Source organism: Rhinolophus sinicus, linkage group LG06 (assembly GCF_036562045.2).
Source record: "Rhinolophus sinicus isolate RSC01 linkage group LG06, ASM3656204v1, whole genome shotgun sequence".
Lineage (NCBI taxonomy): Eukaryota > Metazoa > Chordata > Mammalia > Chiroptera > Rhinolophidae > Rhinolophus > Rhinolophus sinicus.
In genome coordinates this window covers 23,873,903-23,895,886 of record NC_133756.1, presented here as the reverse complement: position 1 = coordinate 23,895,886, position 21,984 = coordinate 23,873,903, and the positions used below count along the sequence as shown (strand labels likewise).

The 21,984-nt window shown below is 49.8% G+C and overlaps 1 protein-coding gene across 1 annotated transcript; it reads right to left on the bottom strand.

Moving 5' to 3' along the window:
* Positions 1 to 332: 332 nt before the first annotated feature.
* On the bottom strand, positions 333 to 20,591 carry CIMAP2 (ciliary microtubule associated protein 2). Its single transcript, XM_019742778.2, has 10 exons — positions 20,266 to 20,591; positions 19,138 to 19,225; positions 18,507 to 18,671; positions 18,220 to 18,342; positions 13,114 to 13,251; positions 12,820 to 12,963; positions 11,015 to 11,176; positions 9,842 to 9,967; positions 7,901 to 8,034; positions 333 to 1,687 (listed from the first exon to the last, which is right to left on the bottom strand). Exons 1-10 carry the CDS (start codon positions 20,313 to 20,315, stop codon positions 1,618 to 1,620), a joined length of 1,200 nt encoding a protein of 399 aa, XP_019598337.2. The 5' UTR covers positions 20,316 to 20,591; the 3' UTR covers positions 333 to 1,617.
* Between the last annotated feature and the right edge of the window lie 1,393 nt (positions 20,592 to 21,984).

The following is a 21,984-nucleotide window of genomic DNA, read 5'->3' as shown; positions in this document are numbered from 1 at the left end:
GGTTCTCATGGTTCTTTCCTCTTCTATTAGCTGGATGCAAATGACAACCAGCCCACAGGCTGTGGCAGAATCATAAGTTACAAGGAGCTTAGATCCCTGAGGCACTGTACAGAGAACTGTCCACAAATCTGAAGACTACCCTGGTTTGTTATGGGTCTAAGAAATAAAACTTACTGTAGTTGAGTCACTATATATTTGGGACTATTTGTTAGAGCAATTGAGGTCACCCTAATTATTAGAGAGTTGTCAGGCTTAAAAGAGCAGAGATAGGAGAGTTGAGTTTAGTGCAAAAAAGTTTTATGCAAATGCATAGATACACATGGTGGACATTTTCCTCAAACGTGCATGATGGAGGTGTCCCATCCTGAAGTTATTTGAAGGAACCCTTTAGGAAATTCCTTTTCCAATTGTTCAGTTTCACAAATCTGGATTTTGTGGCTTCTCCTTAAAGGAGGAGACACCTGTAATGTTCTTTGTAGTTTAAGCCTTCCGTCCCACCTTCCATTTGAATTGCACACAACATACAATTTCTTTAATCCTTACCGTCCTGTCACAAAATCACGTCAATTATCTGCATTTTACAAATAAGGAAGTGAAGCTCCAAAAAAGGTGATTTGTCTGAAAGCCACATTGATGCTATTAATGAGTTAAATAAGGATACAGACTCATCTAGTCTTACGATACCAAAGTGCTCAAACAGCCTTAGCCAGAGCCGAGACAGTCGCTTCAGACCTAGAAACAGTGAAATGAAGCCTGCCGCGGTGACCAGAGAAGCTTTCACTCCATTAGAGGAGGTAGCTGTCCCTTATCAGCATACGACTTTTGTAACACAGAGAAAATATTTGAAGTTTTTTTAGGGTTTTTTTTTTTTATCACTATGTGGGACTTTTTGGCTGAGGCTGTGGTGTCCCAGACTCCTTTTCTTTAGGGACAACATACTCCTGCCATTCCCCCCTCCCCCAATCTCTCACTGACAAACAGTGAGGAAAGCAGCTCAGACATCATGACCAAGGCCCACAGACACCCGTTTGTGTTAGATGGTGTGCCCATGGGGCCTGACTCTGGGATGGAACGGATTGTTCCCAATGGTTGCACATTGCCTGGAGGTCAACAGCCTCCTCGTAGCATGAAGCCCTGCTGAGATTCCAGAAGAGCTCTGGGATGGAGATGGAGTACTCCCGGAGGGGACCTAGAGCTGCCTTATGACATGCCACATTCTTTGCCTCTTTTTGGATTTTAATGAACAGGGAGTCAAGCACTTTGTCTTTAGAATAGAAGGGGTTCCCAAAGTGTCAGCCATATTCCACCCCTGTGGTCCATCTCCTGTCTGGCTCCCATGTTCATGTCGCTGGTCCATTTGAATTCTCAGGATAATTGATCTCTCATATCACAAGATATCTGGTTCCAGCTGTCCCAGCAGGCATTGTGACCTCCAGGTAGATGTCTCCAGCAAAAAAGATCCCATCACATCACCACATCTCCCCCTCTCCCAGGCATTCATTCCCATGTGTCCTTTCTCCAAGATCCCCACTCATTCCTGCTCCCACCCTCCCATCCCCAGATTCATCTTCTGTCCTTTGGGTGCCCCAGTCACCACGCTGTCCTTCACATGCAGCTTTAAGGATCCTCTGAATTGTAATCCACGGTTGGAGGGCACTTCCCCTTAACACGATGTGTGATCCTTTCCCTTTAAAAAATAGAGAGAAAGAGAAAATGGAGGTGGTCCCTTGGAAGGGAGGGAACCCCCCCGCCCCAATCCCTGGAGGGGCACCCACTGGAGGCGAACAGGACCTGTTAGTTGTGCTTCCCAGGAGATCCTACATTTGGATGAGAGGCCAAAATTGATGACCTCCAGAGCTTTTCCATCAAAACAGCCTGGTTCTAAGGAGGAGATCCCTCTACTTTGCACCTAGTTCAGCTCATCAGAGCCCTCACGTTGGTTTGTAAGAACTTCAAATACAAAATCCTGGAAGATCATCCAGCCCTCAACCCTGAGAAGGATGCTGAGGACCAGAGACAGGAGGGAACTTGCCTGAGGTCACCTCATGGCCAGAGTCAGAACCAGAATTCCAGCCCAGAGCCCCTGACCTCAGTGTAGCGTCCCTCCCGTTGTTCTGATTCTTTCCTCGGAGTGGAATGCCAGAGGACTCTGGGTTCCATCCCAGAAGCCACTTGAAAAATGGCATTTCAATGAGAACCTCTTGCTTTGTATGTCAAACATCATCTACCAGCCATCACGTTATACACATATATGTATCTGTTTATTGTCTGTCTTCTCCATCAAGATGTAAACTCCATGAAGGCCAATTTGATTTCTTTATTGATATTTCCCCTATGCCTAGACCATTACCTGGTGCTTAGTAGGTATTCCATAAATATCTGACAAAGGAAGGAATGTGGGAGGGAGGGAGGCTAAAAGACACCTTTATTATCATTCAGTGCGTCTCCATGCTTTCTGGCTCTTCACTCCTGCCCATCCCACTGCCCCTGGACTGGCTCAGAGCCTCGGCTCTCACCTGACCATTTAAGACACCTGCCTTGTCTCCCCTGCCCATCCTACCCCCACGCCCCACCAGACAATGCCACACAGAGCACATCTTTAAAACTCAAGAGTTACTTCTCATTAAAACCCTTCTGAGGATCTGAGAGAAAATATTTGTGAAATACTTATCTGTTAAAGAATGAATGCCTAGAATAGATAAAGAACTCTCAAAATTTAATAGCAGAAAGCAACCCATCTTTTTAATGTGCAAAAGAAGAGATATGGCGGAAACATATGAAAAGATGCCCAACATCTTGTCATTGGAGACGTGCAAATTCGAACCATAAGGAAATACACCTATGAGGATGGCTAACATTGGAAAACAAATACCTGGCGATACTAAATGCTAACAAGAATGTGAAACTTTTAGACCCCCACATACATTGCTGGCGGGAACGCAAAATAGTAGAGCCATTTCAGAAAGTAGATCGGCAGTCTCTTACAAAGTTATACACACTTACCAAATCCAATTTATAAGCAACAACTAAAGAATGAAATAAGCACCTACTAAAGAATGAAAAACAAAAGGCTGCCTTTCCCATGCAGGAGTTAAATCCCAGGCTGCCCAACTAGAAACGTATAACCCTGAGGTTTGGCAGGAAGAAGCAGATGAGGCTTGGGAGTGAGGGATGAGAAAGATTCGCTTTAAGTACACATTCTAGAAGGAGACTTCGCCACCCTCCTACACATGACCTCCCTTACCTGGGAGGGTTAAAAACAAAGATGGTGTTAGGCAACTGTCTAAATAATATATTCAAAGGATGAGGAAGCATTGTATCCATGAAATAGAAGCCTGATGATGTACTAAAAGGAACATTCAGAAAACAAAATATAACTCTTAGAAATTAAACTATGAAACTAGAAATGAAAAAGTGAGTGAATGAGAACATTTCTGGTCACCTGAAAACAATCAGTAGCTCAGAAGTACCCAGGGCAACGAACACGGAGCAGGTTTTTCAAAAGCAACAATCAGTGAAAGAGTGTAAAAGGGAATCCTTCTGCCCACCTATGGCCTACCTTCTGTGCCTCATGGCACAGTCCTCCTGACTGGGTCAGAGCTCCATGGACAATGCCAAACCAGAGCCTCAGGGAGAACCATGCAGCAGCCTGACAATCAGACACCCACAGGGACCTGCTGGTTGGCTTCCATTCCGTAGCATTCATAAGCCTTAATTAAGCCTGACCCTGTCCCTGTAGGGTATAAATTATTCCCCTTTTACAGATGGGAAAAGTGAGGTCTGGAAGATAAAGAGTGACACTTGGCTGGAGACGGGTCTAAAAGGAGAACCCATTGATTTCGTAGTATGTGTCTCAAAAGATCTTGTCCCTTTTCTATTTTTTTCTTTATTATAAAAATAATATATGTTTATTTTTGAAAAATTCAAACATTTCAGAAATAAAACAAGTTAATATAAGCGAGACCCTGGTAACCCTCCGGGTGTAACCATGGTCACCAGTTTCGGGCCTAGTCCTCCTTCGTGTATTGTCTATGATATGGCAATGCATTGTTTAACGGGATCATTATTCAGTAATTCAGGTCTTCTTTAACATCTTTTAGTAAAGATTCATATTTTTCTTCCTTTATGCCTTAAATATACCTTATTAAGTTTATCCCAATGCATTTTATCACTTGTGTGGCTCATAAGAGTGAGATACTTTTCTTTTTCTCAATTAAATTTTCCAATTGTTGTGGCTGTGGTATCAGAGAAAACTGTTTATACACTTTAATGCACTTGCGTCCTTAGCTTTACAGTTTTAAATGTAACTCTAGGATTTCTTTAAGTAAACACACATATCATTATAAAGTGTGATAATTTTGCTCTTCCTTACCAATATTTGTATTTTTTTTTTTTTATCGTACTGCCTTTGCTAGAACTTCCAGAACAGTGTTGAATAATGCCAGTCATACACACGTCCCTTCTTAGTCTTGTCTTCACAAGAAGTCTCTAGTGTTTTACTGTCATATTTAATGTTTTTGGCTTCCTCTTTCAAAACCCCCACCCTCCCTCAAGACTCAAATGCTCATCTATTTCTCTCCCAAGTCTCTATCAAATCTCCATCTTAATAGAGGCTTTTCCTTGGGTCTTTGACAACAGAGGGTTATTTAATCATTGTAGTTTCTTTTCCTGGATGATGTGCATTTTAAGCCTCTGTAAATAATTTACCCTTTTATACTAATGAGACACAGAATTCTGCCAAGGCATAACAGCTGCTAAGGGACTGGGAAGCTAGCACTTAAAACATACCTACAAAACAGCATACACAGCACAGAGCACATTTACAGGTATAATCTCTTTACTCCTCAAAGCGGACTCTACAAGGTGGTTATTTTGTTTACTCTCATTTCTTCTGATGCAAGTCTGTATCCAAGTAACTTGTCCCAGGTCACACAGCTAAGTGGTAGACACAGAATGCTAAGCCAGGTTACAAGGGAAATCCTATAACTCTCACAGGTCTGAGTGATGGATGTGGTAACCATGGTGAAAGAAGTTTGGACCCACGGGGAGGCAAATGTTGAGGGTTCAATGGGAGTGGGGCATCCCTCCCTTCATTAGAGCCCTTGCTGTGCAAAAACATATAGGATGGGGCTCTGCTGACAGGGTGGCTGAGGAGGGGTGGCCATGCAGGAATGGGGGCATGGCACTCTTCCTGGCACCCCCCAAATCCTCACCTGGGCTTTGGTGTGTGGAATGGGCCCTGCTCTGGGAGGGAAGGACTGGATTCTAGTCCCAGCTCTATCTCTCACCAGCTGTGTGACCTTGGGCAAGTTGCTCCCTTCTCTGGTCCTGGTTGAACACCTGTAAAAGAAGGCTAACCACCTTGGCTAGAAAAAAGAAGAAAATGTTTTTGCACACTAAAAATGTTCCATATGACTTTCAATTAAACAAAGTGGATGAATACATGCATCTATCTCTACTCTCTGCTACAGTCCACTGAAAGAACTGTACAAGATTTTTTTTTTAATAGATAAACAAGAAAGGAGGCAAGGGTGTGAATATGGTTTTAGGGAATGGAAAGTGCAGGGAGGCACTCGCAGAGCTGAGAGGGCCAAAGTGAGAGCTGCCTGCAGTAGGGAAGCCAATGAGAAGCTTGCCAGTTCCTGCCACAAATCCCAGAGAGGCCCAGGAATTGGAGGCAGCAGTATCTCAAAAAAACAGGCACAAGATGGATGGCTGAAAACAAGGAGAAAGTTAGACACATACCCACCCCACTCCTCACCCACCCAGCAGGAAACTGGAGGTTTAGTATTCAGAGTGGGGAGGCAGGCGCAGTAGACGGTAGGCAGTGAGAATAGAAGGAGCAAATGGAAGTCCATATATTGGATGAGAACCTCGTCTCCTTCCCTAAACACCAGCAACCCTCCCCCAGGATGTAGGATCCTTTTCTAGAGAAGCTAAATGGTCCCAGAAAAAACACCTAGAAACACTGGCAGTGAGAGTTTCCCAATGGAATGACCAGATCCCCATCCAACCAAGTGAAGCCACCAACTGAAGCCCCACCCACACTCACAGCATTTTCAGTGCTTTCCTCTAAATTGGGAAAAAAACAGGGAAAGAAAAGAAGGAACTTGGAAGAAGTATATACAATGCAAGGAGCAAAAGGAAACTTAAGGAAAACTCATTATTCTTAGATAAATGAACATGCATGACACAGAACAAGAGAGAGAGAAAGAGAGAGAGAGAGAAGCAATCCACAAGACACAAGAGCTCTTGGAAACTAAAAAAGATGAGAGCGACATATAAAAAGGCAATAGTAGGGTCTGATGATTAAGGACAAGAAAAATTTACCAGAAACTAAGACAAAAAAGGCAGACAAGAAAAGTAGAACATCAAACCAAAATGTCTAACATTCATCTGAAAGAGAGGAGAGAGAAAACAAAAGGGAGGAAATCATCAAAAACAATGCAAAAATCTTCCCAGAATAGAAGATCCTCAGTTTCCAGAAGAAAAGAACTCATTGAGTACCCAAAACAATAAATGAAAATAGACACACACTAAGACCCATCGTCATAAAACTTCAGAACAAACACAAGGGACAAAGAGAAAATCCTAAAAGCTTCCAGAAAGGAAGATGCAATTTACAAACAAAGGACAGAAAAGCAGAGTGACAGCAAATTCTCAACAATTACACCTGAAACTCCAAGGCAATGAAGCAAAGCCTTCAAAATTCTAAGGGAAAATTATTTCCAACTTACAATTTTATTTCCAACCAAACTATTGATCAGTTGTGCAGGTAGGAACAAACAATTTTTTTCTCAGGCATGCAGTTTATCGAAAATGTTACCTCCCATTGCCCTTTCTAAGGAAGCCGCCAAAACAAGGGAGTAAAACAAGAAAGAAGACAAAGGACTACTTTGATAAATATAGTTAAAAGCTGGGCTGGCCCAGTGGCTCAGGCGATTGGAGCTCCACGCTCCTAACACAGAAGGCTGCTGGTTCGATTCCCACATGGGCCAGTGCCAGATGGCTCAGTTGGTTGGAGGGAGTCCTCTCAACCACAAGGTTACTGGTTCGACTCCCGCAAGTGATGGTGGGCTACGCCCCCCGCAACTAACAAAGGCAACTGGACCTGGAGCTGAGCTGAGCTCTCCACAACTAAGACTGAAAGGACAACAACTTGACTTAGAAAAAGTGCTGAAAGTACATACTGTTCCCCAATAAAGTCCTGCTCCCCTTCCCCCTCCCCAAAAAAAAAGGTTAAAAGCTGGTTTTCCCTGAGCTATCTGGTTTTCATGCCCCAGGATTTCCAACAACAAAATGATAAACTCTAAAGTCCATGTTTATTCACATTTTAACAATTCTAAAATTGAGAATACATTGCAACTGAGCTCAATACAATATGGCAGCAGCTAACATTCGCAAGCTATTTTACAGCTAGCCACGGTATTTCACGCACCTTTTTCTTTTGGCTTCACAACTTCCTGCAGTGAGTTTTACCAACCCCATTGTGAATACCAAGAAACTGAGATTCCATGGGGTGAAATGAAGCCTCGCAAGTCAGAGTCTAGACTGTGAGTTGTGGGTAGAATTAGTGTTAATGAGTTCCTTTTCCTTATCACAAGCTTTAGAGACCCAAGCATCTCGTTTGGGTCTCCATAGTCCTCTGCTCATTTGACAGTTGAGGGCAATGCGGCTCAGAGAGGTCAAGTGATGTACGGCCACCTCATACAGCCAGCCAGTAAGCCGCAGAGCCAGGATCTGAACTCTCTCCACTGCTACAGCTGTTTGACTGGTACTAGGGGCCTGCAGCTGTGTTCCTATGGGAACCAAGCACAAGGCGGGAGTGGGGAGCCCCGCCCACCTCAGAGTGAGCCCTTCCACGCCCTGGCCCCTCTGCTGGAGCTCCAGCGGCACTCACTGCAGGAGCTTATCCCGGGCCAGGTCTGACAGGTAACGCTTGGCGCCATCCATGAACAGGGACCGGTATCGCTGTCGTCGGTCCTTTGTCTCCATCAGCCAGGTGTTGAGGTAGCGTCCCACACCCACGGGGTTCTGCACCAGGGAGAGGGCATTCGCAAACTGGACAGCTGGCCTGGAGACTTGATCTCAGGCCTCCTCCTGTCCCCCAAGCTCCTCCCTACTCTATCTGTTAGGGGTTGAATTGTGCCCCCCAAAAAGATATGTGGAAGTCCTAACCCTCAGTACCTCTGAATGTGACTTATTTAGAAATACTGTAGTTGCAAATGGAATTAGTTAAGATAAAGTTGTACTGGAGTGGGGGGGGGGTGTCCTTAATCGGATATGACTAATATACTTATATAAGAAGAGACACATGGGGAAGACAGCCATATGACACGGAGGCAGAGATTAGAGTGATGCATTTACAAGCCAACAAATTCCAAAGATTGCCGGCCACCACCAGAAGTTAGGAAGAGTTCAGGAAGGAATCTCCCCAACAGGTTTCAGAGGGAGCGCAGCTCTGCTGACACCTGAATTTCAGACTTCCAGCCTCCAGAACTGTGAGAAGATAAATTCCTGCTGTTTTAAACCACCTAGTTTGTGGTATTTTGTTATGGCACTCCCGGGAAATTAATATAACATCCCGCCCAGAAACCTGGGTCACAGCTACCAGCGGTTCAGAGGGGAGATGCAACCTGCATAGGGTGACTTGTGAGGGCAAAAGTATGAAAACCAGGATCACCGCCATCTGCGGAGAAGCAGTGCCCAGGGTGGACTAGGTGATGTCAGGAACCACACACTAGTCCTATGCGAAGCTGAACTTGCTGTCGACAGGGAAAGGCCTGTCTCATGGGGGAGCAGGATGTGCAGGCAGAGAGGCCTCCTGCCCTGGGAGCACGGCGAGCTCAGCCTCTAGAACCCAGACCTCCCATCAGCCCCAACCACTTTGGCCAGCACTGTGGTAGCAGCATCGTCATCCGGCTCTTGTCTAAACATATTATTTGGGGTGTTTGAGGGAAGACCCTCTTCCCTGCAGGAGATGCAGGCTGGAGGTGAGGAGAGGAAGGATGCCAGGGCCCTACCTGCTTGGTTCTCATGTGAATCAAACAGGGCACAAAGGGAACCAAGCTATCACACAGGGAGGTGAGCAGGTGGGATGGGGGCATGTTGCTCTCCTCAGAGGACGGAGAGCTCAGGTGTGGGGTGCAGGCTGGGGCAGTTGGAGCATAACAGGAAGGCTAATAAGTTATAGGCAAGATGTTCCTTGTCCCAGGGAAACGAGGAGAGACCTTCAAAAGACATAGCTGTTCAAAACCCTGCAAAATTAACATGTGCTACTGGAAGTCCAGATGACAGGGGAAAGTTCCATCACACTCGCGTGGGGATGGCTGCCTCTGGGGGGGGGACGAGAGGAGAAAGGGAGGGGACACAAGGGGTCGCCAGGAATGAGAAAGGGGCCAACTCCACCAGCTGCTCCTGAGGCCCCAAGACAAATACAAAGAGAGAATGGAGGGAGTGTTCCCCTGGGAAAATAAGATAATGAGATGGCTCTGGGGTGATGTCCCTTAGCCTAGTGGTTCTCCAAGTGTGGTCCCTGACATAGCAGCATCTGCAGCACCTGGGAACTTGTTAGACATGCAAATTCCCAGGTCCCCACCCCAGGCTACTGAGTCAGATACTCCAGCATAGGGCCCGCAATCTGTGTTTTAACTAGCCCTCCAAGGTGATGCAAACACCCACTGGAGTTGGAAACCAATGCCAACTCCCTCAGGGTATTGGTCCCTCAGGGAGAAAGGAGGTGGCTTAAGTTCACTCAGAGCATCAGTTCCCAGGGGGTAAGTAGGGTTTGGGCCTGCCCATCACCAGGTACCTCCACACACACACATCCAGACCCACTCACCCAGTTTCCCAGAAGCATCTGGTAGGCCCGTAAGTCTACCCGCTTAGAGGACAGTAGGAATGGTGGCTGGTTGATGCGTCTGCATTCTTTCTCTGGAGGAAGCCACATACCGGGGCCAGACTCGGCCTAGGGTGAGGAATAAAAGCTGAAAGCTGGGGAGGTCTGGCAGTGGTCAGCCACGGACCAGAGAAGGTGAAGTCTCCTGGCAGCTGACCTCACCAAACTGGCCACCCTGGACCTTAGCCAAGGATGGTGGGAGGTACCCAGCCACCTCCCAACTCACCGGAATCCCATTCTCCAGGAGTGAAGAGGCCTTATGGTGCCCTCATGCCACATGCCACCCATGCTAACCCCCACTCACTAGACTGACACCTCTGTCCAGGTTCCCAGGGGCCCTCAAGGTCGGCAGGGTTCAGAGAGTTGCTCTAGGCCCCAGCCAGGGGAGCGGAAGCCACTCAGATTTTGGAGCTACATGAGTTGGATTCCAATCTCACTCCTTCTTGCCCTTGCTGGGGGAGCCTGGGCAAATCCCTTCCTATCTCTGGGCCTCAGTTGCCTTTTGTGAAATACAAACGGTGATCCCTCCATCAGGGAGCTGGAAGGCACATGGCTCAGAGCGGGCATTCAAGAAATGTTGGTACCCTTTTTCCTTCCCCGAGACCCCACTCTTTCCCAAGCCCTTAGCGGTTCTCTCCAAGGGTTGGGGAGCAGACTCTGCTTGCGGGTCCCAGCTAAAGTTCAGGCCTACTCTGAGGACTGGTTGCTACCCTCCAAAAAGGAGCCCCAGCCCCTGTTGGGGTAGAGACCTTATTCACACTCTGCCTGCCCGTGTCCTCCTTTGTCCTCTCTCCAGGGGAAGGAGGGGCAGGGTGGAGACCAATGCTGGCCAGGCACGTCCGTGTACCAGGCTCCATGCTATGGGCTCTAGTACTTAACTTCATTTAATTCTCACCTGGATATGCTCCTCGGACAAGCGTGCAAACCAAGATTCAGACAATGGAGAGACTCACCCAGTGTGGCTGGTTAAGTGCAAAACCAGGACCAGGAACCAGGTGGGTCTGACCCCTGAGGCTGAGCTTTCCTCCTGAAATAGCCACCTGCACCCCACCCCAGGCCCCTCAGGAGAGCTACCACTAAAAGAGGAAGGGAGGAAGTCCCTGGGAGGACACTGACTAGTTTTCGGGGACACTGGCTGACGGTGGCCCAGTATATTCTCTCTGTAGGGGTTTTTGGGTTGCGGGGAACTGTTGAAAACACCCCACGTTTCTTATTGTGACGTGAGTTAAGTTCTTCCACGAAGCTCTTGCAATTCATCAGTTCCATGGGCTTTTTCTTCTGAGAAACAGAGAAGGGGGAAAAGGTGTCTGTTATGCCAGGAAAATCAAGGGCCCCCTTTCTGGAGCCTCAGCAGCAATCAGAGAAACGCAGGCAGCCACACAATGAGACGTCATCTCCATCTGCCTGAGGCCCTCCCACCCTGATGTGGGTGGGAGGCGCAGCCCCCAGCCCGCCAGGGGCAGGGTTATGTCCACACTGTACAGCACAGCTTCAGTTTCTCCATTCCTTCTTTCTTTCACTCATTTCATGGACATTTCTAAAGTCAGGCACCGTTCTAAGCAAGAGCTAAAGTCCAAATATTTACAAACCAGTGTGATGGGGAACACAGAGGACTTTTAGGGCAGTGAAACTACTCTGTATGATGCTACAGTGGTAGGCACATGTCATTATACATTTGTTCAAACCCACAGAATGTACACCACCAAGAGGGAACCCTCACGCATGATGGGATGACATGTCAATGTAGGTTTATCAGTTGTCACAAAGGTAACGCTCAGCGGCGGGATGTTGATGGTAAAGGAGGCTACGTGTGTAAGAGGGACAGAAGGTACATGAAACTCTGTACTTTCTGCTCAGTTTTGCTGTGAACCTAAAACTTCTCTAAAAAATAAATCTGTTATTTTTTTAGATAATAAAAAATATTATTATGTGGCCTGGGCACTGACCAATCAGAATGGGCATTGGCTATCGGCTCAAGGAGGGTCCCCAGACCCCTGCTGTGCTGGGCAGGACCACCTTAGTAGCTGGTCGTGGAAAGAGGTCTGGGAGGCCCACGGGAGCTGGCACCAGGAGGGAGGGCTCAGTTCAGTGGCTATTTACCAACTGGTCCAAAAGTATGCAACCCCACCCCCTTCCTAGGGCGCCTGCCGCTCTTCACCATGGCACTCCCCACCTGCCGGCACTCTATATTGTTTTTCACTCATGACTGTGTTTCTTTGTCCATTAAAACATAAACACCATAGGGGCAGTTTTCCCCTGCACCTAGACTATTACTTGGCCTAAACACACACACTGAGTGAATGCACAGTGGAGACAAAATAAATAGGTAATTACACAAATATTTAAGTCTAGTTGTTCTGAGCACGAACCAAGCAAAGCACAGGATGCTATGGCTCACACAACAGGAACTTGATAGGTGCAGGAAAAGTGGGGTGGGGGCTGAGCTAAAATTCGACTTCAGTTTCCCCTCCCAGTCCTCTAGTTCTCTGCCTTGTTAATAGCCTGCCACTAACCCAGCCAGCTCAGCTGGGTCTGTGATGCCCAGAAGTTTGTCCAAAACAGCAGGACACGCAGAGCTGAGCTGTCAAGGTCCCTGCAGGCTTGGCGGCCAGTCTCCCATCTAGTCCTAGCATTGTGGCCATCAGCAAGTCCGCTGCAGTTCTTTCCACTGCAGAGGAGAGAGAACTGGCAGCGAAGTCAGCCAGACATTGCTGGGGGTTCGAGTCCCAGCTCCGTGCCTTACCAGCAGTGTGGTCCACCTCCGTTTCCTCATCTGACATACGGAGACATATCCTACCCTTGCTGAGTGTGAGACGGCCCCTGGGTAGCACCTGGCATGCAGAGGGATGTCGCCGGTGGTGGTGAGGCCTGTCATCCCGCTGGGAAACGCACGCACCCCCACACCTCACCTGCATACACACCTGCACAGAGTAATGTCCGTAGCACTGGGGCTTGTTTCGGTCACCAGAGAAAATGTCATAGAAGCCACGGGTGCCCATGGATCGTTCCAGGTATGCCTCTATGCTACTTTTCAAGGAGTAGGTGCATGGGGCCAGACCACTCCCCTGGAACAGAACACAGGTGCCAGTCCCTGCAGGAGGGCCGCTGAAGCAAGCCCGTCAACCCACAGGGTCACGGTTTCCCCACCTGTTTTGGGAGTCTGCCCCCAGGAGTGTGCAGGAAGGCAGCCAGGCCTGGCCAGGTGAGGGGGATACCTGATGAGCCAAGGGAGGTGGCTTGTTGGTCATCTTGCACATGAGGCCCTCAGAATGAGAGCGGTTCCAGGCATTCTCCTCCAGCTTCGTGTATGGGTTGCCCTTCTCCCCATAATTTCCAGGACCCGGATAGTAGTTCTTATGGGGCAGGAAAGACATAAAAGCCATCAGTCCCACTCCTCATGCTGAGTGCACCTAAGTGCACTTGAGAAGTGAACGGGATTTTCAGGGCCCCTGCGTGTCAACTGCCCCCCAACACAGCACTGTTGGCCCATAAGCCTCCACCACTGCTCAAACCTTCAGTTCCAAGTTCAGACTCTTCTCCAGGGCGCTGCTGACTTATCTAATTTATCTCTTACTGCTCCCTTCCTACATCTCCATTTCAGGTAAAGTTGGTCCTTACTGGTCCCCAAATACACGCCATTCTTCCAACCTCCGTGCCATTGCTTATTTGTGCTGTTACTGCCACCCAAAATGCCCTTCCAGTTTTCTTTGTCTCAGGAAATTCTTCTAATCCTGCAAAGCCCACTCAAATATTCTCTTTCCTGGGAATGAAGCCTTTCTTTCCCTATTACCCCAGACAGTTGTTCACTTTGGTGGTCTCAGAAATTCCATCCATTGCACCCGTGTCATAGCCCTACATTTGCACGAATCGGTTTCTCACTGTGCTGCAAACGGTGCTGTGACCTAGAAGGATCTAGAATCCTGGGTTTGAATCCTGGCTTTGCTGCTTCCCAGCTGAGTGATCTTCGGCACCCCACTTATTCCTTCTCAGCGTCATGGTCCACATTTGTAACATGAGGGTAGTAATACTTTCTTTCAGGGTAATGAGGATAAAATTAAATAATGTCTATAATGCCTCCTGTAGAGAGCCCAGCCTATAGTGGGCACCTGCACATGATAAGTTAGGGTGGGGTGGCTTTCTTGGGAGTGGGTGGGAGAAGGAGGTAGGAAAGGCTGAGAATTACGGCTGGAAAGCTGGAATGACCATCCAGGACCTTGACTGCAAAGGTTGGAAATATGTTCTTTGTAGGTGGAGCGAGGAGAGCCACCCTGCAGTGTAGGACCCAGCAGCAGCATGTTTGCTGCTGCTCTGCATCTTTTCGCCACGAGGGGTCGCTGCCGCTCCACGATGGTTCAACCCTGCCACCTCCGGTCCCAGGAACCAGCCCAGGCGAAGCAGTCCCGAACCCGGTGGGGCAGAGAAGGCACGGAGTTCTACTTGGGGAGTCAGGCTGCTGCGGCATGGGACTTGTTCGCCCTCAGAGAACACGACTACACGTTGCTCCCTTCCAGGGCCCAGGTTTTCCAGTGTTGAGGAAAGCCCCAACGTAGGAAGCTGGGCCCCTGCGTCATGTGTTAGGTGCTTCAGAAGCCTAACATTTTGGTCCTGGAGGTGACCGGATAAGATCAAATCAGCGTCATCCGCAATTAATAGATAGGGAAACTGAGTCTCAGAGAGGCAAACCTTGCGTCCAAGGCTCCCCTCCCCCCACTCCCTACCCTCACCTCTGGAAAGGGCCAGTTCGAGGGTCCCAACTCTAAAATCCAGGATCTTTCTGAGCCTCTACTGTTTACCAGGCAGCACGTGGGCCCTGGGGTGGGAGGGCAACGATCACGGCAATGTCCCAGGGGACCTCAGAAGTGCCGGTTATAACAAGAGGTGAGAGCAACCGCTGCTCCGGAGCCCAGTGCTGGGGTGCTTGTGGGCAGTGCTTTCCCCTTCCTTCAAACCTTCAAGTTCAGAGGTGTGGTAACACAGTTGGGTTGATGTGAGAGCTCATGATTTTAACTAGAATGATATGTTGCTAGAGCTTTTGGAACCCAGGCAGGAGGAGTGATTAATTCTGCAGGAAGGGGTGTGTGGGAACAGAAGGACTGACACTTATAAGATTTTTTTTTTCAGCTGGACTTTGAAGAATGAGAAGGTTCCCAGGAGATGGGTATGGGGAAAGGAGGCTCCTTTAGACCTGATTCTGAGACATAAGGGCCTTAGAAAGATGCTGGCAATGGTAGGAGACCAGGGAATCCATCAAGAGGCCACCCCCGGGAGGGGGTGGGGCAGTGGCCTGGGCCAGGGTGGAGGCAGAAGGAATGGAAAGAGGAGGAGGTACGAGGTCAGAGCACAGATGCCGGACTTCAGGAAACAAGGTGAACTGGGTTTCTGGCTCTGGCAGCTGGGTTGTACCATTCCCTGGAAGAGCAGGCCTGGGAAAGATGTTGCCATGGGGCGGGGTGCAGAGTTTGAGGTGCCTAAGGGACCCAGGTGGGGACCTGGAGCCATCTGCGCGGAGCCTGGCTGGGCAAGAGAGATCACCCCAAAGAGGGTGGGGGTTGGTGTGGGAGCTGGGGAAGGGGAGCACTGGAGAGGTCTGGCAGAAGAACTCCAGGACTGCAGAGCCTAGTGTCCCCACAGCCAAGAGAAGGGAAAGTGCACTGAGGGCGGAGTGGTGGCAGTGCCAAGTGCCCATGGGGGATGGGGTTCAGAAACCAGAGCAGAAGGCATTGCCTTTGCAGGGGTGCGGTTCGACAGCCCCGTCCTCTCTGGGAAAGGAGTCAGGGGGCCCCAAAGCAAGGACCCGCAGTTTTGGTAGGTGGTATTTGTAGACGTGCAGTGGTGGGGGCACAACTGGAGGGATCAGAGACCAGAGGAGGCCACCAGGTTCCCAGCCCAGTCTCATAGCAAGACAGAAAACAGCAGGAGTTGGATGGGCACTGCTGTTACTCACTGGGACAGTGTCACCTCCTTGAACTTCCAGTTCAGAGCTGAGCGCAGGACAGCAGCTCAGAGAAATTCTGCAGGGCCTAGCCAAGGTTCCTGCAGGAGCAGATACGGAGACCAAGGGGGAGAAAAGGTAGCTGGAAGGGAGGGACAGGCCATGGCACTGTCACCTTGCTCAGCCCACACTCACTGATGCCTCAGAGCTGGGGGCTGGGGACTCAGGAAGGAGACACACAGCGTCAGAATTGCCTCCCCAACTTCTCTGCCATCAGCTGGGCTGGGCTCTGACATTAGACCCTGTCCTGTCAAGGAACAAAATCCAAGCCTCTGGGTACAGCGCAGTGGTTACATGTGGACATCTGGATTCAAATCCTACTTCTGGCACTTAGGAGCTCTGTGACCTTGGGCGGTTACTGAAACCCTCTGTATTCCAGTTTCCTCATCTGGAAAGTGGAGATAATGATAGTGCCTACTTCATAGGGTTGTTGTGATGATTAAATTAATTAGTCCACTCAAGCACTTAGAACAGTGCCTGGCATGTGGTAAGTGCTGTGTTAAGTGTCAGCTATTACTACTTTAGATTTGAAGGTAATGACTCATTTTTAAATGCCTCCAGGCATCCCCTCTCCCTAAGTTCCAGTCACAGTGTCTTCACCTGAAGCTGTAGGTGCTCATCCCCTGAACAAGGAGTAATTTCCAGGCCTCAGAGAAGGCTTCACAGTGGTGAGGTGTGGGGGAAAGGCCCTGGATATGGGGTTGGACCTCCCTTGCTTGTGGTTGTAATGCCTGGGGCAGCTTGCTTATTCTCTCTGCACCTCCAGGACCTCCTCAGGAGTGATTGGAAAAAGTGACACTGTTTTGGAGCAACTGGTGACTTAGGAAACATGGATGCACTTAGTCCACAGATACTTAGTGTGTGCCTACTATGTATCTGTGTGTGCCTACTATGTGTCAGTCACTACTAAGACTTAGGAATTCTGCAGTGAACAAACTAGGCAGATGTGGTTCACCTTTAGGGGCTGGTGTCCAGTGGGGGAGAGACACTAAACACATGATCATGAAAGGGATTCCTACGAAAGGAGGATGTTAGCTAATGGGGGTGGGGGGGGCAAATCAGACGTGGGGGGGGCAGATCAGACCTTGGAACTGAGAGTAGGATTTCCTTAGGAGAAAGAAAGGGAGAACATTTCTGGCAGCGGTAACAGCGAGAGCAAAGCTCTAGTTGAAAGAGCATGGCACTTTTAGGGAGCTGAGAGAAGGACAAGAGTACCCAGCATAGAGAGCCTGAGGGCCAGGGCAGGTGAGGCACTCAGCAAACTGCAGCACTCACCAGGTATGGTGTGACTCCTGCCTTCTCTCTCATGACCTTGCTGAGCGAGAACCCCACTCAGTGTCCTCCCCATATGGAATGATCAGCCCGACGCACACTGATAGCACTGCCGCCCTCCTGCCACTCCCACCTCTCACAGCCATCACCTCCAACCTGGATGCTGGCTACAGCCTCCAACCCTCACCCCCACAAGCGGGGTGTGCCTCTGAAAATGTAAACCAGGCCCTTTCCATCAAAACCCTCCACTGTCCTCCCACAGTACTCGGAATCAAACCAGAAGCTCCCACATTGCTGCAAGGTCTTGAGGGCCGGCCCTCAGTCCTCTGCTCTCTTTTCCTCTCCCGTCCTCGCCCACTCCCTCTGGCCACACTGGCCTCCTGCTCACTGATCTAAGTCAGGACCCTTTGTTGTTCCTGATTCCCAAGAATGCTCTCCCACAGATTCCATGAGTCTCGGTTGCTTACATCTTGCAGGTTACTCTCAAATGTCACCACCTCCCAGAAGTCTTCCCTGATCACCTTATAAATTATACCTCTATCATTATCCCTTCCCTCGCTCATTTTCCTCATAAGCCTGATAATATATGATATGATTCTTTATACCGTTGTTTCTACCACTAGGATGCCAGCTCCCACAGAGCAGGAACCTTGCCTTCATCACTTCTGAGTCCCCAGAACGGACAACAGTGCATGGCACTTAGTGAGTGCTCCATCATTATCTGCTGGCTGGCTGGATATATAGATGGATGAGTTTATTGAGCACCTAATGTACACTGGGCTCTTTGCTGGGAACTCAGAGATGAACCAGACCCATCCCTGCCACCAGGGAGCTCCCAGTCTGGTGGGGGAAGACAGACACAGGCATATACAATGGCCAGTGGGTTTGAGGCTGTGGCACAGGAAAGCTGAGGGCTATTGAAACACAAAGGAGAGCATGGCTAAGTGTGGGGAGGAGACAGATAAGAGGGCCGCTTCCAGCACTACCCAGGCTGCATGCTCTGCAAACAGAGAGGAGCGGAGGCCGGGAGGGTTCCCACTCCTTATAGAACACCTACCCCGATGAGTCCTCGGAAGCGAACCTCCCCAGAGCTGAGCAGCCCCCGGGTGCTGCACGGTTTCTGCTGCAGCAGTTCTAAGAAGTCTTTGAAGTTGTAGGAGCCAGGCCCCAGGTTTTCCTTCTGCCCCAAGAGAAGAGAGAAGGTGAAAACCTTAAACTTGGGGATGTCCACACAAGAAGGAGGCTGGGGATGAGGGTGTTCCTTAAAGGATGAGCTCTACCTGGGCCTGAGAGGACACGGAGGCCACCCTTGGAGCGGGAAGGGGAGTGAAACAGGGACCTCACCTGCAGCTGCTTCTCGCTCACAATGGCCTGGTACTGCAAGTGGGGCAGCTGGGTCAGCGGGCTGGCTTCCTGGGACTTGGCCCAGCCTGTGCCCACCTCCTTCTTCAGCTTCTCCTTGCTGACGCAGGACTCCTTGTAGTCATAGGTCCCAGGTCCTATGTGGGACTGAGTCAGAGCACAGTCAGAGCTGCACCAGCCACACATACCCAGTCCATTCACAGAGTCAGTCGTCACCAAGCCGCCCCCCTGGCCTGGGAGTGACCTGTCCCTCTGTGGTCCCACCCCCAGCACTGAGCCTGGCACCAAGGGGTATGATACTCAAGGTACCATCATAACTTCCTCTGTCATTGGCCCCCTCACACTTCATGGAGGAGTAGCAACTCATTTAATCACCCACAGCCAGTCAGTGCAAGAGTTGGGAATAGAAGCCAGGTCTCTGTGGCCCCAACCCATGCTGTTTTCACTGCAGTCCTGCCTTGGCTGTGAACCCAGCTCTGTGCTGAGGACTGAGGGCACGGAGAGGTGTAAGGCACGTCCCTTACACGGCTCCGCTCATCTGCCATTGGGGGGGGGGCGCTCAGAGGCAGTGACTAGACCTCAGGAGAGAGTCTGCGAAGCTGGGCAAACTCACCACGTCTAGCGGATAAGGCCTGGAGCATGGGATCCCTGCGCAGGTGCTCAGCTTCTTCTGTTTGGGGCAAACAGCAGAGACATCAAACCTGGGGAAGGACGGAGCCCCAGTGAGAGCCCACTGCCTGGCACCCAGCCCTGGCGTGGGCAGATCTGGGAGGTAGGGAAGGTGACTTTAGAGCGAGCCTGTAATGGATGAGCAGGGCTGCTCCCACCTCCAGGTCTGTCTTTCCTGCTTCCCTCTCTTTACATACTGCTCTTGCCTGGCTGCCTCCCTCATACTGGGAGCCTTTCCTCAAAAGTCACTTGCTCAGTGCAACCCCCACCCCATTCTCCAGCACTTCCCAGCTCTTCCTCCCAGCTTTCTTTTTCTCCATAGCCTTTACCATCATCTAACATTTTATATCTTTCTTTTTTTGTTTATTCCCCACTCCAACCACATCCTCCCTACAAGACCGCAAACTCTGAGTACAAGGTTTTGCTGTTTTGTTCACTGCTGTATCCCCAGATGCTACAACTGTGCCTGGCATATGGTAGGTGACTATATATACTGGGAGTGCCCAAAAACTGTATACAAGTGGACACTTTGGTCAGTGTTGCTCAAGCAGTAGTTCGCCGTAATCAGAAGTGTCTGGACACTGATAGTAACCACTTTGAGCACCTCTTGTAATTGCAGAAGTCAAATGTGACTTGTATTCATCTTTTGTTATCGGTATATATTAAGTACTACAATTTTAATAGTTTTTCCTTTCTTAAAATGTGTATACATTGTCTTGGCACCCTCTGTGTAACAGGTTGTGTATACTATATACCTGCATATCATATGAATGAAGAAACGCACCTAGACTGAAATTCTACCCACAACTTTTGAGCTGAGTGACCTACTCTGGGCCAGGCACCCTCTAGGTACTTTTGATGTTTTAAAATAACTTAAGAAAAGTGGTGCATGGACTGTGGGCAGGAAAGTGCAGCAGATGTGAGGGGGAGACAAAGTCCAGCCCCTCATCCCTCACTGCCAGCCCCCCCCACCCCCCCACCCCCCCCACCCCGCCTATAGCTCCTCCCTTTCCCAGGCTCCAGCCCCTCCTCGGCGGTCCTCTCTTCCCGCCACGCCCCAGCCCTGCCCCACCTGTTGCTCTGCACCCCGAAGGGCGCCCCGCTGAACCACTTGGTGGCCATGGCGCTGGCCCGTCCCAGCTGCGAGGTCCTTGGGGGCTGGGCCTCCACCCCTCCTCGGGGGACTCAGGGCTGCGGGACTCCTCCTCACCGGCTTGTCTTGTCCCTTGTCTGCTTGGCCTCCGCCGCTGCCATGGCAACCAGGCTTTGTGATTTGTGATTCGCCAGAGAACTGTGGCTGTGTCTGTGCCCACGTGGCGCCCCCACCAGCTTGCGAGCGCTGACCCCTGACTTTTTCATTCCACTACGCATAATTTCATCGCCACCTTGCCAGAGATCCTTCCCTGAGCCCTGCAGATGTAATGGCCCCTCATGGTGGGTAATATGGATGCCACTGGTCAGGTTTAGAGTCACTTGTTGAGGAACTGTTCTGATTTTTTGCTTTATCCCTGTGCCTGCAACCAGCCAAGTAGAGCGCAGCTCAGGAAATGCCTTCTAATGTTCCCCTTGTGCACGTGGGTACCCTGAGGTCCACAGAAGGCTCAACTCAGGCAAAAAGGGCACCAGGTTCCTTCTCCACTTTGCTGAGGGAAGGAGAGCCAGAGGGGAGGGCAGGAATGAGGCTGCAGAAAGGGAGGGAAGGGTTACAGGGATGGAGTCAGGACTCATCCCACAGACATCCCCCTCCATTCACACACACACACACACACACACACACACACACAAACTCACACACACACACACTGCAGAGGCTGTGCAGTGTTCCTGGGACTCACATGTGGTCCCAGTCCTGAAAGTCTAGTGGGAGAAACAATGACCACACAGTGTGGCCATGCCTATGAGAAAGGAAGGCCTGTGACCCAGTCTGTGGGTGGCTAAGTCAGGGAAGGCTTCCTGGAGGAGGAGAATTCCAAAGTCATCATTGAAGTGTGTGTCTGACCTGCTAGGTAAAGAAAGGAGTTGAGGGTATGTGCCCCCAATAGGTCAGCTCTCTTCCCTCCTCCTCCCTTATCAGGTACAGCAGAGAGGCACACCCCATTTAATAACAGAACTGAAATCAGAAACAGGATTTTCCCTGGGGCCGGCATCCAGCCTGTGGTAGAACTGGACTACTGGGACAGTGGGTCTCCTTTCAGGCCCCACCCAATGCCCATCTGGCATCCCAATAGAGCGTTTAAATAGGACCCCCAGCGCCGTCGTGACTCTCAGGTACCAGGTCAAGCAGGCACAAGGCCGTGGCTGGCAGAGTGTCCACCATGCACTGCTAAGCTGATGGTCAGAGGCGTCAGGCCCCAGGAACACACACACAACAGGCACCCTGGGTCATCCAAGCCCAGTCTCTGTCCCTTCCCAACTGTGTGACAAATTACATCCTTTTCTGATTCTCAACTTTCTTACCTGTAAAATAAAGCTAATAATCTCTGTCTCCCAAGATTGCTGTGAGGATTAAATGAGCTAATTTAGGTATGTTTCTGGCATGTAACAGAAGCTCAATAAAAGGTCCTTTCCTACCCTTGGAAAGGGAACTTCAGAAGGTCCAGGGCAGAGACTGTGTCTCATTCACTCCTTGTGCAGTGCCTGGCACATAGTAAATGCTCAGTAAATATTTGTTGACACGGGAATAAATCAATGAATCTAGTCCACCTTCCCAGGAGTGCATAAATCCTCAGAGATTCACGTATGAATCCTGGCCCTGCTGCTTCCTAGATGGTGGCCCTGGGCAAGTTACCCT